General features: G+C 43.2%; 1 protein-coding gene across 1 annotated transcript in view; it reads right to left on the bottom strand.

Annotated features, from left to right (window-relative positions):
* The window catches only part of MRPS31 (mitochondrial ribosomal protein S31), an 80,386-nt gene that overhangs the window by 7,448 nt on the left and 55,335 nt on the right, over positions 1 to 17,603 (bottom strand). The window contains exon 6 of the mRNA XM_040426082.1: positions 9,317 to 9,460. Within this exon, the coding sequence (XP_040282016.1) occupies positions 9,317 to 9,460 (144 nt within the window). The remainder of the gene's footprint in view (positions 1 to 9,316; positions 9,461 to 17,603) is intronic.

Below are 17,603 nucleotides of genomic sequence, written 5' to 3'. Positions count from 1 at the left end.
AAAGCCCACCCATTAGTCCCTGTGATGTCACCAGGCTCACTGCTAGGCAGAAGCCTCCACCTATCTTTAGCCATGGAGAGACAGATCTCTAGAAAAAGCACTTGCCAAGTGCAATTCAGTGCAGGGCAAAGGAGAGCGTCAGAGCATAAAAATTGTGAGATGGTCATGTCAGAGGCGCTGAGTGGGGGATGAAGGGGATATGTCCAGGTTCAGCTCTAAACCCAGACAACCCCTTTAAGAAATCTGCCTACAGGAAAAAAAAATGTAAAGTCATGGCCACTAGGGGTCTCACTTCCACCTAACTTGCAGTCCACTGTCTGGTGTCGGGCAAGATCCATCCCTGGTAAGGGTCCATTCACACAAATATAAGGACTCCGTTCCTGTGCTGTGGACTGCTATTTGCGGTCCACCATGCACGGGCACCAGATGTGTGAATCCCATATTGCTGTGCAGACCCATTGACTTAAATGGGTCCACGATCTGCAAAATACAGCAAAAGTCCAGAGACAAACTGATAGGGAACAGCTTAATGCTAATGTCTGTAAAACGCTGCGGAATATGTCAGCGCTAAATAAGTGCATAAAATAAATAAAATAAAAGACAGGACATGTCCTATCTTTTGTGGTGCGGAGGCACAGACCCAAAGATCCATAGAAGCGCTTCCGTGGGCTTCCAATCTGTGCCTCCGCTCCACAAAAGATAGGACCTATCCTATCTTTTGCCGTTTGTTACGGATCGTTTATTGTGGACCCGCCGTTTGCGGTACACAATACAGGCACAGAGCCCTTACAGGCGTGTGAATGGACCCTAATAGAGACTCAGAAGACGGTTGATAGGAAGTGGGGGCGTGTGAGAGCTAGCTAAGCCTGATAAAACAACCTCTTCTATATTGCTTCTTAGCATCACAGGAGCCTCCTGCCTTTCTGCAAGTAGGATTTATCCCTCCTTATCAGATTTTTTAGCTTTCTAGAAGAAAACATAGCAGGAAGTGAGGTCAATGCATAGAGTACGGGCAGAAGGGAGAAACACACTGCCTGTGAGAGAAATGCATCTAGCTGTGCAGCTGAAACAGGGAATAAAATGGCTGAAAGAGACTTTAGAGAAGCCCAAGCATAATTGTTCCTTCACATTGTTCAAAGAAGCACAGCCATTATGCAAACTTTTTATTTTTTTTAAACTCACTTTAGAAAGCCTTTAAGGCTACTTTCACACCTGCGTTAGGTGCAGATCCGTCTGGTGTCTGCACAGACGGATCCGCACCTATAATGCAAACGCTTGTATCCGTTCAGAACGGATCCGTTTGCATTATTCTTTTTAAAAAACTGTAAGTCAAAATGGATCCATCCTGACTTACATTGAAAGTCAATGGGGGACGGATCCGTTTTCAACTGCACCATATTAGGTCAGTGAAAACGGATCCGCCCCCATTGACTTACATTGTAAGTCAGGACGGATCCGTTTGGCTCCGCATGGCAAGCAGCGTTTTGGTGTCCGCATCCAGAGCGGAATGGAGGCGGAACGGAGCCAAACTGATGCATTCTGAACGGATCCTTATCCATTCAGAATGCATTGGTGGCTGAACTGATCCGTTTTAAACAGTTTGTGAGATCCAGTGTGAAAGTAGCCTTACACAAGTCGATGACTGGAAACTAATGTTAAACACATTTGCTGGGGATCACTTTTTATGTGGCATTAAAAATCACTGCTTGTCAGTAGCACATGGTCCATGTAGATTGGGGGGGGGGATGTGCTGTCGACAGGGTGGAAAAAAATCTATGATTTAAAAAAACAAACCAAAAAAAAACTTAGTTTCCGCTATAAATCAAATTTTTTTGATTTAAATCGGATTTTATTTATATAAAATGGTTTTTGAGGAAAATATATTACCATCCAAAGGTTATTCCATCATGAAATAAAGATTAGTTTTTTAATTATGTAGAATAAGGCTGTATATGTTTAATTTTTTTGGTAAATAAATTCAATTAATCCATTCACAATGTCATTGCTCTTCCAGAGGTTTTTGTAAGATTATTGGGCAGTTTCTCTGCCTACAAGATATTATCACGGATGCTTGGTTTACTTTTGCTGTTCTCAAAACTGAATTTCACTCAGCAGAGATCACATGCCTCTTCTTCACAGCAAAAATGTTATAACATGAACAGAGTTGAGAAAAATACCTTAATCCTAACTTCTACAAACCTATGAATACAGAATCAACCTAATCAAACTAATATGAGACGTTGTTATTCTAAAAATCTTCATCTACTTGCATATTATAAGTTATACCAGCAAGAATTAGTCTTTATGTAGAAAACTATGATTTAAATCAAGCCTTACTGACTAGTGATTTAAATCAGTTTGATTTAAATCAAATCCACCCTGGCTGTCGACAAGTGAAAACTGTATGGGGGCTAACGACTGTATTTACGTTCGCTCTTTCCCATACTAATGAGAACTGGCGCATGTAAAAGGCCCCTAATGATCGCTGATCACCATGCTGTATCGTTGATTGAACCTCGTTAGCGGGCAGGATACCTGCCCATGTAAAAAAAAAAATATATATATATAAAATGATTCAGGTTTACACGTGTAAATGGCTGGTACGGTTGTAATCATACACAGACGCACAGAACGACTCCAGTAGTGGACAAATTTTCCTTTCACCGTTCTCAAAGAAAGCAAACGAGCATTTATTGGTTTCGAAAGCTTTTCCTTCCACAAATAATTCTTGTTACTTTAATTTATTGTATTGTTGTCACTTGCCAGGAACTTTCACGTCATATTACTCTCTCTTGTTTGCCGTGCTGTCTCCTACCAAGATGCTCCCCAGGATCTGCCTTTCTTCAGGCCCTCAAGAACCAATTGGTGCAGCCTGCAAATGAGCCTTCTGACATGTTGGTAATTGGATGTGGACCACCACGAACCAGCTTTAAACCCTGAATGATCCCTGCTGCTCCAAAAGAATGGATGTAATAAACAGCCACACACATTCCTGATGACTGTTATGTCCTTTATAATTTTGTAGCCTTACTGATCTTTTCTTTGCCAACGGTCTACACAGCGGCATAATGGCGCATAGGACAATCTTCTATGATCGCAGCCTGGGAATTCAGCGACAGCCGGCCTCGCAGACTATGACTCACTTCATCAATTGTGAGCAAGAAAGAAGGCCGACTTCTAATACCTCTTTGAAAAAGGTTTGAGATTCACCATCAAGTCCATTTCTATTTATATACACTGGAATTTCAAAACTAGCCTTCAACCTTCGATTTTACATGTGAGCTCGTTCAATGCTATTTAAGAATGTGGCAAAAATACGGTACACATTTCAGAAGGAATTACATATACAGCCTGTGTCTTCTGTGTCATGCAGAATACAGACTGCCATAGACAGTGAGCTGTATGGTGGACAAACACCACGGCCCCCCACCCATCAGATACTGATGACCTATCCAGAGATATAAAGATCTTAGAAAAAACCCTTAAAGGGGTTACCCAAGATGTTTTCAGCAGTGCACGAGGAGAAGCTGCAGCGGCGGTGCGGGGACCAGGAGCGGTGCAGGGAGCGGAGAGCCAGGTAAGTATATTCATTGTGAGGGGCCCGACATATGGGGGGACATTTTTATAGTCTTGGATAACTCCTTTAATGAAAAGCACAAATGGGGTCATTTATCAAACTGGTGTAAAGTAAAACTGGCGTAGTTGCCTATAGCAACCAATCAGATTCCACCTTTCATTTACCAAAGGAGCTGTCAAAAATGAAAGGTGGAATCTGATTGTTTGCTATAGGCAACTAACCCAGTTCTACTTTACATCAGTTTGATAAATGACCCCAAAAGTGTTTGTTTTTTTGAGTATTTTAATTTTTTTGCATCACTATTTTTAGTTAAATTGTAAACTTTCATTATATTTTTGCCACTTTTTCCTATTTGTAAGGCTACATGCACACGAACGTTGTTTGTTTCAGTGTCCGTTCTGTTTTTTTTTCCGGATAGGAAGCATAGCCATTCATTTCAATGGGTCCGCAAAAAATGGGTCCGCATCAGTATGTCCGTTCCATAGCCCCGAAAAAAAAATAGAACATGTCCTATTCTTGTCCATTTTAGGCATTGTACAATGGATCCGCAAAAAAACGTCGGCATACGGATGTCATCAATTTTTTTGCGGACACATACGGTCGTGTGCATGAAGCCTAAAGGGAATGTATCAGACAGTTCAGTAACAAATTTTCAATGCAAAACTTTTTAGTTTTTTTCTTATCATCAGAAAATGACTTATTGTTTAACCTCTTAGGGACCGGGCTCATTTTCACCTTGAGGACCAGGACATTTTTTGCAAATCTGACAAGTGTCACTTTATGTGGTGATAACTTTAAAACGCTTTGACTTATCCAGGCCATTCTGAGATTGTTTTTTTCGTCACATATTGTACTTCATGACACTGGTAAAATGGAGTCAAAAAAATTCTTTTTTATTTATAAAAAAATACCAAATTTACCAAAAACTTCTAAAAATTTGAAAATTTCCAGGTTTCAAATTTCTCTACTTCTATAATACATAGTAATACCTACAAAAATAGTTATTACTTTACATTCTCCATATGTCTACTTCATGTTTGGATCATTTTGCAAATCTTTAAATTTTTCAGAAATTTTCAAAAACTTTTTAAGGACCAGTTCAGGTCTGAAGTCACTTTGTGAGGCTTACATAATAGAAACCACCCAAAAATGACCCCATTCTAGAGACTACACCCCTCAAGGTATTCAAAACAGATTTTACAAACTTTGTTAACCCTTTAGGTGTTCCACAAGAATTAATGGAAAATAGAGATACAATTTCAAAATTTCACTTTTTTGGCAGATTTTCCATTTTAATAATTTTTTTCCAGTTACAAAGCAAGGGTTAACAGCCAAACAAAACTCAATATTTATGGCCCTGATTCTGTAGTTTACAGAAACACCCCATATGTGGTCGTAAACTGCTGTACGGGCACACGACAGGGCGCAGAAGGAAAGGAATGCCATACGGTTTTTGGAAGGCAGATTTTGCTGGATTGTTTTTTTGACACCATGTCCCATTTGAAGCCCCCCTAGAGTAGAAACTCCATAAAAGTGACCGCATTTTAGAAACTACGGTATAGGTTGGCAGTTTTAGGCTACTTTCACACTAGCGTTCGGAGCGGATCCGTCTGATGTTTCATCAGACGGATCCGCTCCGATAATGCAGACGTTTGCATCCGTTCAGAACGGATCCGTCTGCATTATTACTTAGAAAATTTTCTAAGTCTGAAAGTAGCCTGAGCGGATCCGTTCAGACTTTACATTGAAAGTCAATGGGGAACGGATCCGCTTGAAGATTGAGCCATATAGTGTCATCTTCAAGCGGATCCGTCCCCATTGACTTACATTGTAAGTGTGGACGGATCCGCTCGCCTCCGCACGGCCAGGCGGACACCCGAACGCTGCAAGCAGCGTTCAGGTGTCCGCTCACTGAGCGGAGCGGAGGCTGAACGCTGGCAGGCGGATGCATTCTCAGTGGATCCGCCTCCACTGAGAATGCATTGGGGCCAGACGGATGCGTTCGGGGCCGCTCGTGAGCCCCTTCAAACGGTGCGCACGAGCGGACACCCGAACGCTAGTGTGAAAGTAGCTTTATTGGTACTATTTTAGGGTACATATGAATTTTGGTTGCTCTATATTACACTTTTTGTGAGGCAAGGTAACAAGAAATAGCTGTTTTGGCACCGTTTTTATTTTTTGTTATTTACAACATTCATCTGACAGGTTAGATCATGTGGCATTTTTATAGAGCAGGTTCTCACGGATGCGGTGATACCTAATATGTATACTATTTTTTTTATTTATGTAAGTTTTACACAATGATTTCATTTTTGAAACAAAAAAATTATGTTTTAGTGTTTCCATAGTCTAAGAGCCATAGTTTTTTCAGTTTTTGGGCGATTATCTTGGGTAGGGTATGATTTTTGCGGGATGAGATGACGGTTTGATTGGCACCATTTTTGGGTGCATATGACTTTTTGATCGCTTGCTATTACACTTTTTGTGATGTAAGGTGACAAAAAATTGCTTTTTTTACACCGGTTTCATTTGCATTTTTTTACGGTATTCACCTGAGGGGTTAGGTCATGTGATATTCTTATAGAGCAGGTTATTACGGACGCGGCGATACCTAATATGTATACTTTTTTTATTTACTTAAGTTTTACACAATAACCGCTTTTTTAAAACAAAAAAAAATTATGTTTTAGTGTCTCCATATTCTGAGCCATAGTTTTTTTATTTTTTGGGCGAATATCTTAGGTAGGGGCTCATTTTTTGCAGAATGAGGGGACGGTTAGATTGGTACTATTTTGGTGGGCATACGCCTTTTTGATCGCTTGCTGTTGTACTTTTAGTGATGCAAGGTGAAATTTTTTTATTTAGCAAAGTTTTTATTTTTTACGGTGTTCATCTGAGGGGTTAGGTCATGTGATATACACTCATTTAAAGAATTATTAGGAACACCATACTAATACGGTGTTGGACCCCCTTTTGCCTTCAGAACTGCCTTAATTCTACGTGGCATTGATTTAACAAGGTGCTGATAGCATTCTTTAGAAATCTTGGCCCATATTGATAGGATAGCATCTTGCAGTTGATGGAGATTTGAGGGATGCACATCCAGGGCACGAAGCTCCCATCTCACCACATCCCAAAGATGCTCTATTGGGTTGAGATCTGGTGACTGTGGGGGCCATTTTAGTACAGTGAACTCATTGTCATGTTCAAGAAACCAATTTGAAATGATTCGAGCTTTGTGACATGGTGCATTATCCTGCTGGAAGTAGCCATCAGAGGATGGATACATGTTCTCATTCTGTTTACGCCAAATTCGGACTCTACCATTTGAATGTCTCAAAATCGAGACTCATCAGACCAGGCAACATTTTTCCAGTCTTCAACAGTCCAATTTTGGTGAGCTCGTGCAAATTGTAGCCTCTTTTTCCTATTTGCAGTGGAGATGAGTGGTACCCGGTGGGGTCTTCTGCTGTTGTAGCCCATCCGCCTCAAGGTTGTGCGTGTTGTGGCTTCACAAATGCTTTGCTGCATACCTCGGTTGTAACGAGTGGTTATTTCAGTCATCGTTGCTCTTCTATCAGCTTGAATCAGTCGGCCCATTCTCCTCTGACCTCTAGCATCCACAAGGCATTTTTGCCCACAGGACTGCCGCATACTGGATGTTTTTCCCTTTTCACACCATTCTTTGTAAACCCTAGAAATGGTTGTGCGTGAAAATCCCAGTAACTGAGCAGATTGTGAAATACTCAGACCGGCCCGTCTGGCACCAACAACCATGCCACGCTCAAAATTGCTTAAATCACCTTTCTTTCCCATTCTGACATTCAGTTTGGAGTTCAGAAGATGGAGTTCAGGAGATGCATTTAGGGGGGACCACCCCCCCTAAATGCATTGAAGCAACTGCCATGTGATTGGTTGACTAGATAATTGCATTAATGAGAAATAGAACAGGTGTTCCTAATAATTCTTTAGGTGAGTATATATATATATATATATATATATATATATATATATATATATATATAAAAAACATTTTTAGCTCTATACATCACCACAGTGGATTTGAAATGAAACGAACAAGATGAGCATTAACTGCAGACTGTCAGCTTTAATTTGAGGGTATTTACATCCAAAGCAGGTGAACGGTGTAGGAATTACAACAGTTTGCATATGTGCCTCCCACTTGTTAAGGAACCAAAAGTAATGGGACAGAATAATGATCATAAAATCTAACTTTCCCTTTTTAATACTTGGTTGCAAATCCTTTGCAGTCATTTACAGCCTGAAGTCTGGAACGCATAGACATCACCAGACGCTGGGTTTCATCCCTGGTGATGCTCTGCCAGGCCTCTACTGCAACTGTCTTCAGTTCCTGCTTGTTCTTGGGGCATTTTCCCTTCAGTTTTGTCTTCAGCAAGTGAAATGCTCAATCGGATTCAGGTCAGGTCATTGACTTGGCCATTGCATAACATTCCACTTCTTTCCCTTAAAAAATTCTTTGGTTGCTTTTGCAGTATGCTTTGGGTCATTGTCCATCTGCAACTGTGAAGCGCCGTCAAATGAGTTCTGAAGAATTTGGCTGAATATGAGCAGAAAATATTGCCCAAAACACTTCAGAATTCATCCTGCTGCATTTGTCAGCAGTCACATCATCAATAAATACAAGAGAACCAGTTCCATTGGCAACCATACATGCCCACGCCATGACACTGCCACCACCATGCTTCACTGATGAGGTGGTATGCTTAGGATCATGAGCAGTTCCATTCCTTCTCCATACTCTTCTCTTCCCATCACTCTGGTACAAGTTGATGTTGGTCTCATCTGTCCATAGGATGTTGTTCCAGAACTGCAAAGGCTTTTTTAGATGACGTTTGGCAAACCCTAATCTGGCCTTCCTGTTTTTGAGGCTCACCAATGGTTTACATCTTGTGGTGAACCCTCTGTATTCACGCTGGTGAAGTCTTCTCTTGATTGTTGACTTTGACACACATACACCTACCTCCTGGAGAGTGTTCTTGATCTGACCAACTGTTGTGAAGGGTGTTTTCTTCGGTCATCCACCACAGTTGTTTTCCGTGGTCTTCCGGGTCTTTTGGAGTTGCTGAGCTCACCAGTGCGTTCCTTCTTTTTAAGAATGTTCCAAACAGTTGTTTTGGCCACGCCTAATGTTTTTGCTATCTCTCTGATGGGTTTTAGTTTTTTTTTCAGCCTAATGATGGCTTGCTTCACTGATAGTGACAGCTCTTTGGATCTCATCTTGAGAGTTGACAGCAACAGATTCCAAATGCAAATAGCACACTTGAAATGAACTCTGGACCTTTTATCTGCTCATTGTAATTGGGATAATGAGGGAATAAACACACACCTGGCAATGGAACAGCTGAGAAGCCAATTGTCCCATTACTTTTGGTTCCTGAACAAGTGGAGAGGCACATATGCAGTGTTGTAATTCCTGCACCGTTCACCTGATTTGGATGTAAATACCCTCAAATTAAAGCTGACAGTCTGCAGTTAAAGCACATCTTGTTCGTTTCATTTCAAATCCATTGTGGTGGTGTATAGAGCCAAAAATGTTAGAATTGTGTCAATGTCCCAATATTTATGGACCTGACTGTATATATAGAGAGAGAGATTATTAATTTATTTTTAAAATACAGAATGAACCATTCACAATGCCTGTAAAAATGTACGGGGTGGGGGGCAGGGTTAGCCTGGAAACGGACTGATCTAACTTACCAGTTTCATTATCAATTGGAAAGGTCCAGAGTTTTCCTTCTTTCGTCCACTGTATCATCTCTTCGAACCCATTCCTTGGCGGGTGTTCACTGACGGACGCAATCTCCTTAGCCAGCTCTAGATCCCAGAGCGTTGGCGGCATCTCTGATAGTAATAAATAGATTTTTAGATGTCTATTCAAGAAATCACAAAAATTATAGCACAAAGAAATATTTGGAAGTTAAAAATTCATACAACGTGAGCACAAATCTACTCAAGGAGGATTTTTTTTCCGGTAGAGTCTGAGAAACAATATGCACAAATCTTTATCCATACAGCAGTATGGGGCCAGGGGATTACCAAGACATAAATATTTAGTATGGACAGCCAAAGAGTTAAGACATAATATGATCGATCCCCACTAACATGCAGCTCCGTGCATAGGCCGATGATCAGGGCAATTATCAGGACTGTTCATAGTAACGCTAGATCCTGATAACTGCCCTGTGTAAAAGTGATGCTCTGTCATTGGGTGAAAGCATTGCGGATCCTGACACCAAAATCATTGCTTCTGGGAAACAGATTGCTCTGTGTGACCAGGGATCTTCTGCCTAGAAACAATGATTCTCGATAAGTGACTGATCCTCACTGTACAGCCATAAATGCAGGTCTCACCTCGTCCGGCGAGCAGGCAATTATTCAGAACAAACCAGACATGAGGCAGGGGTGCAGTAACCTTCCCTACATTTCAGGAAGACGATTAGAATTGTTTATATTAGTTTTTTATTATTAAATAGATTTTTTAGTTTTTAGGGGACTTTAAAGGGGTTGTCCAGATATTAATATTGATTATCCATCATGAGGATAGGTCAACAATATCTCATTGGTGGGGGTCCGACTATATAGTATAGTATACTATTGCAGTTTATGAGAATTTACTGGATGCCTGTCAAGCCCTGCTGCAGACAATGGCTTAACAGGAGCTTCTATTCAGAAAGCCCCCGGATGTCATATCAACCAATCAGAGCCCCGTGATTTCGCTGTGAGGGCTCTAATCGGAGGACAAAAGGAGCCCCCTCCCTGTCTAACTGCACAGATGATGTGGCTATTGAACCATGGCAACTGAGGGGGTTAAATGACCGTGATTGGAGTTATCGCCAATCCTGGTCATTGCAGTCAGCTGCCAACTGTATTACCCAGCTAGCGCCTGCTGCAAATGGAGCGGGCTCAGCTTGTGATCCCGCTCAATACATCCCTCCCATAACTTGGATGTACAGTTATGCCCAGGTGCTGGAAGTCATGCAAGAAGAAAGTCAGGGACTACAATAACATTCAAACAAAGAAAAAAGAACAATAACATTTAGACATTACAGTGGCTGAACCCGCCGACTTCTGCGATACCAGCTGACCGTCTAATGTGTATGGGGGTATCCCAACTCCCCCCCACCAACCGATAATCAGGAGAAAGAAGGATTTTGGATTTAATCATGCCCTATCCTTTTCTTCTCATGGCAGCAGGGGCGGACTTGGAACTAAAAGTGGCCCTGGAATTAAACGTGGCCCCATTTTGCAAGCAAGTTCAAACTGACAGAAGGTGGGGCAACAGAAGTAGGCAGGACCAGCAATACCATAGTGCGGAGCAATATACTGCCCCAGCTGAACCAAATATCACAGTGCAGCACACAATACTGCCACCTGCTGAACAGTATTCAACTGTATCACTCTACTGAGGACGTTGATACAGTTGAATTCAGGATGGCCTGGTGTGTAAGAGAGAATCAGATCATTATGAACCTGGCTGGCGGGCGTGAAGAGCGCTTGGGTGGCCTTCATTGGCATCAGCCCACCGGAAACTTTCCCTGTAGGGTCTATGGCTAATCCGCCCCTGCATGGCAGATAAGCTGCTGCCCTAGGTACCCGAGAGCAGCTTTCTCCTCTGCCCATTGAGAACACATGCATGTTCAGCTGAGCCAACATACATGGGAAGGTCGGGAGGAAGAGTCGTCCGTGATATCTAAGGTGCATGGCCCATTTAAGATTTTACAGCAGCACTTCTATGAAGATCTCTGTGATGAGAAGCCCTTAGACCAGGCATCCTCAAACTGCGGCCCTCCAGCTGTTGCAAAACCACAACTCCCAGCATGCCCAAACAGCCTACAGCAGGGCATTGTGGGAGTTGTAGTTTTACAACAGCTGGAGGGCCGCAGTTTGAGGATGCCTGCCTTAGACTATGTGAAGAAACAGGTCAAATGAACCAATACAAGGAGCTTCATCCACTATTCCACGGACAGGTAACGTAGCCTGAATGCAGAGAATCTTAGTAATTAAGAAGTTAGAAGCTTTTCTATCCATTATGTAAAAGCAAAAAGTATTGGGATTAGTCTTATACAGGTACCTCTAATGTGTCAATAGATGGAATAATCGACCATTTCAGGGAAAATCATATAAATTGCACATGGTTCTAGAATTACAAAGCATGAGAGGGGAAGTCGGGGAAAAAAGGCACATGAAGGGTTTGATTCATGAGATTCCACAAGAAGGGAACAGTCTGAGAAATTACGTGTCTAGACTGCGGCACTTAAATTTAGTCAAATTATATTTCCATTTTGAAAACGACTGTCTTCCTTACATTTTCCCGAAATTACAAGAAACCATTTAAACCCTGGACATGCAATGGTGAGCTCTTCCCCTACAGCGGTAAAATGACCTGTGGCCCTTATTATTAAAGGGGCTCTCCGTAATGGCCTATACTAGAATAGGTCATCAATATGAGAGATCTGCAGTAGGTCCAGCTCCGGACACAGGCCCTGTAACATTGGGCAGTGGCCAGAGTCGGTTACTGTGGCGCTGCTCCTATTCACTTGAATTCTGGATCATGAAAAATGATTAAAGTGACACTTTGGAAAAAAAATGTAAAGATTCATTTTGTCCGACTGTCATTTGAAAAGTCATTCATCGTATGACCCATCCAACCGGGGTTGAACTTTATGGACCTGTGTCTTTTTTCAACCTATGTAACTATGTAAAACACGGTCAGACATACGCACTATTGGGCCCCTTTCACACAAGCGAGTAATGCGCACGGGTGCAATGCGTGATGCAAACTCATTGGAATCCGGACCCGTTCATTTCAATGGGGCTGTGTGCATGTGCGTTGGTTTTCACACATCACTGGTGCGTTGCGTGAAAATCGCAGCATGTTCTATATTCAGCGTTTTTCACGCAATGCTGGCCCCATAGAAGTGAATGGGGCTGCGTGAAAATCGCAAGCAAGTGCGGATGCGATGCGTTTTTCACCGATGGTTGCTAAGAGATGCTGTTTTCATACATTCAGTTTTTTATCACACGCGTGCAAAACACATCAAAACGAATTGCACCCGCGCAATAAAAACTGAACTGAACGCGATCACAGGCAAAACTGAATGACTTTGCCTGCGAAATCACGCATTTTTCACTGAACGCATCCGGACCTAATCCGCACACGATCGTCTGCAAGGGGCCTTGCTCCAGTGAGACTGAGAAATCAAGGACGCTTAATCCTTAGGATCGCTGGGCGGTGGTTGGCCCCCCGGCAATCTGACTTCTCGTGAGATAATCCCTTCAAAGGGGTTCTCTGGGAACTTAATATTGACGACCAGAGAATAGCTCATCAATATAAACTGCCTGCACAATATGGACGATTATTGTATACGCATAAAATGTATAATCGTAGATCACATTTATGTGCATAAGCCCCATTTGCACAGCCAGCAGGTCACCTTTAACGAGCATCAGCGGCACAGAGTATTTCAGTTCAGCTGATTGCGCACAGACCTGTTCTGTATAGATTAGCACAACGGTTTTTGTATGAGCGGTCACACATTTAGGGTACCCGCACAGCTTGCGAATTATCCACAGCAAAGTGTATGAGATTACACTTTCTTTTTTCAGTGCGGAAGTTAAACTGCTCCGCGGATTTAGAAATCCACAGCACGTCAATTGATTGCTTGATTTGTGTTAAGATTTCGCCCTTCTCAATACAAGGATAAGAGCTGCTAAAAATGTGCATCAAATCTGCGCAAAGTTTTTGGTTCTGAAATCTGCCCTGGTGAGCAGGCGCCCTTATTCCGATACTGCCGGGGCTCTGCACCTTTCACTCTACGACGTTTGTTGCCAACAAAAAAAAAAAAAACTCTCCGCAGCCTGGAAAATAATCACGGGACAAGTTAAATAAGTTGATTTTTAGTGTCACGCTAATTTTTAATTTTGGGACAGCCAGCAAAGCAGAAGACGTCAGGGATCAGATATCTCCTGGTATTTCCTGCTCAGTGGAGAAGATGTATTTTGCAATCCTGCTTCCAGCGCAGAAACACAGCAACAGACGCCACCCAAAGACATTCCATGGAAACACTATATTGTACGGGCATCTCCTCACACCCAGCAAGGGCGACCAAGCCAGATGCCAATCTCTGCTACTAGTGAGTCACATTTCATGACATTTAACTGGAAGATTTGGTAATTAAGGTGAGGCTACAATACACCAGCCAAAATATCTGTTCGGTGTATACTGGCTTCAGATATTCAATTGTTTATAACCTTCTCCGAGCCCCGTGTGGGTAAGCATACCCTTTTCAGATCATATTGGCTGAAATATAACCCAACTGGTCACTACGACCCCTGATAAGAGATGGTCGGGCTGTCACCATTGACAGACCATCAGCAGATCCCATCACTTTGCCTACAGCCACTTCCAAAGGATGCCCGCACAGAACGCCATGGGGGAGGTTTGGGAACACTTTACACCAGATTTGAGAATTCTCCCCCCTTATCTTTGTCCGCTGTAGATTTACAAAGGTCACCTCCATATCAGAGTTTTCATAGAGCAGCAATAACAGACAATTTAAAGGAGGGTCTCCATTAGAAGTCGATATTTTACACAAATCTCATTGCTATAAAAACAAGCTGCCCACAAGTCCACAAGGAAGAAAAGAAAAACTTTGGGGCATTTACTAATCCTGTCTAACACTAAGGGGAATGTTTCCGTCTGGGTGCATCCGTATTCGCTCTATCTTAAAACTCATCCCATCCGCCATCTGAAATTTAGGTCTTTAGATTTGATGGGGTTCACCTCTGAACCCGGACGTATCCCCATCTTTACACCTCTGGCCCCCCTGATATGAGCATCGGACCATTTCATGCTTTCCTTTGCCCTGCGCTGAATCGCAGAGGCAAAGGCTTTTTTTGGGGATCCGGTGACGTACCAGGCTCTCCAGGGGGGGGGGCTAGGCAGTGGCTTCCACCTAGCACTGAGCCTGGTGATGTCACCGGCACTCATGGGCGGGCTTTAGCACGAGAATGAGATGCTCCTATGCTTATATCAGAGGGGCTGCCTGGGTGAAAATGGGGATATGTCTGGGTTCAACTCTGAACCCGGACAACCCCTTTAAGGCAGTGTAAACTTAGCCCAGATGCACCAGATTTATCACAGTGGCTGATGCTCGATGATAAATCAGGTTCATCTCCAGGCTGTTTAGTCTAAATTTCATACTACCTATTAGTTGGCTTACTTTGCTGCACCAAAATGTTGGAGCAATTTTGACATATGGGGGGGGGGGGGGGAAATCTCTCCTGTGCTGCCGGAGGATGCGCCGAATTTATGGAGAGGCGCAGGCCTGTTCATGGGCCTAACCTGAAGTCTATGGCAGCTCGGAGCAGTTTTCTGGCGTAAATGAAGATAACTCCTCTGCCCCCTCGCCAAGCCTACTTTTTTTGGAAGATGCCGAGGGCGGAGTAGTGACGCCACGTGCAACAAAATTTCGTCTCAGTGACAGGGTTTGTGACTTTTTTAGGCCAAAAAAAAAATAAGGTAGTGCCAGCCCGCACTGTCAAGAGTGGCGCAAAGTGTCAAAGGCATTTAGTATATGTGGCGCATATGGAATGTTTGCCACAAGTCTGGCTCAATTTTCATTACAAACTCTGGCCCAGTGCGTCTATAACAAAAAGCTTAAGGCTGAGTTCACACGAGCGGATGCCGTGCGTGGCATCCGCTCCGTGAAAGAGTGCCAAGACCCGATGCAGACTGCAGAGGCACGGAGCATTAACATGACTGATAATGCTCCGTGCCTCTCTGTGATCTCTTTACTACGAAATCACAGTGACTGTCCAGAGAAGGAGAACTGTCCCGAGAAGGAGAAAGCCAGTTCCGTCAAGGCATGAAACTGTTCAAAACAAACTAACAAGGTAGTGGGCGACCATCTCTTTAGTCCTTTTGTATTCTGCCGTTCTCGCTGAATTTTCCTTTCAGTGGGCACACTGCTTGCGACACGAATGCTGCTGTGCAGGGCGCAGTCTCTCCTGGGCCTATGTGCGCCTTTAGCATCCTGCTTACAGTTTAAAACGTTCATTTTGGGAATGATTCAATTTGCTGCCCTGACCCTGTACATATATGACCTGCACCCCCAGTGGCACCCAGGGAACATGCTCCACCCTTTGCTGCACCGCTGCGATCTGATCAAACCTTCCTATGTGATGCCGGGACAATAAAATCACGGGACACGTAGCGCCGGCCTGCAGTTGCTGATGTCTGCAATCTGGATTATTCTTTTCTGGGTTAGGGAGGTGACCGCTACGACAGCGCTAATAGCGGCTGTCACCCAGCTTTCCACAGAACATGAATGGCACTTAAATCTGCTAAGCAAAGTTACGATCCACCAGTGCCCTCCGTTCACCCTCCGCCAATCACAGTCACAAGTCATGACGGACATGGATTAGAATAAAATATATACGCAGTTGCTTTGGTCCGATCAGACCTCTGTTCTGGTGACCACTCGCGTTGCGCCTCAACAGTACACAGAGATCTCATGAATGTACAGGAGCTTAGCGCCTAAAAAATTTTAACTAATGAAAGTAAAAGGGTTCGTCCTCTGCAGTGGTAGAAATGTTGTAACTTGCTATCGGTAACGCGTCCCTCAGAGCAGACAACACAAGGATGATTGACACGAAGCAACGTGCATTGGGTGTCACTATTGTGAAAGGCGCTTTTCATAAGGCAGAGAGGTGTTTAATACAAATGTGTGAAAAATGAGAGTTTAGCAAAGCTGAGCCTGCTTTCTGCCTGATCAGATACACAGCCACATAACAAAGCGTCCATTGGGATAAAGCCGTCATACAGGCTGCTACATGAAGCCTCGGTTTTATGGGCTGAAACGCTGGTTAACTTGATGGGCATGTAGCCCAATAAAAACTAGATCCCGTCTTACTAACTGACAATGCACCCTGAGTTTTCTCACCTTTCTTCTGCAAATCCTGGGGGATAAAGGGATTAGAGGAAACCCGACATTACCTCCCAATGCTAAGCACTCCCAGATATTACCGAGGGGCAAACTATTTATTTAAAAAGCCCACGTCCCTATAAATGATAATGTTTATATACTGTATATTGTTCTCTCCAAAGTGTCTCATTTGAAATCGGATCAAAGAATGGTAAATAGCATTATATTAAAGGGCACTCGTTGTTATTACTGTTTTGTGCAAAAATCTATGTAGTGTGTGGGGCACATTTATTAAGATCGAAGGTTTAGACGCCGGCCCATAGCTGGCGGTGGATCCGCCGGAGTTACGCCTCATTCCCACGTCAGTATTTTGGTCAGTGATTTCCATCAGTGATTGTGGCTCTAAACACAGAACAGGAGCAGATCTTTATACCTTATCTCTGTGGAGGCTCCAATCCTGGCTTTGGCTCACAATCACTGACCAAAAAAAACTGACGTGTGACCGAGGCTTTATGAAGAGGCGCCGGCCTCTCCATAACTTCGGTAAGTCCAGCTCCGCTTCTAAATGTAAGCCATCTTCCTTACAGTCTTACATTTATACCATTGTCTACACCTAAAACAGGCATAGAATATGGTAAATGAGATGGACCTGCCGGCCCGTCCCCTTATCCGCCCACAATTTTAGACCTGACGTGAGCAGGGCGAATTAGGCGTATTTCGGGCACAGATGGCGGCGCAGCGGTTAGTTTCACCTCTATCTGTGCCTGAAATGGGCGTATTTCAGCTTAGTAAATGACCCCCTATGTGTCTATATGAGACCCTATGCAATGGGACACCTCCTAGAGAAAGAGAACCATTTTTCTAGGGAAGATACTGGCTCTCCTTAAGGACACCAGCTGTGTATGGAGACTTAGAGGCGATGCACCAAGGAAAATAAGATACAAAGAAGTATTTATCAAAGGAGAAACAAAATAGTCTCGCTACTGCCACCTATTGGAAGTGGCTTCCTATGAAGCAATGTTCAACTTTTAAAGAAACTTTGGAATGTGGCCCGGCAA

This window comes from Bufo bufo, chromosome 3, assembly GCF_905171765.1.
Source record: "Bufo bufo chromosome 3, aBufBuf1.1, whole genome shotgun sequence".
NCBI lineage: Eukaryota > Metazoa > Chordata > Amphibia > Anura > Bufonidae > Bufo > Bufo bufo.
The sequence above is the reverse complement of the archived record's forward strand: the minus strand, read 5'-3'. Positions and strand labels throughout refer to the sequence as shown.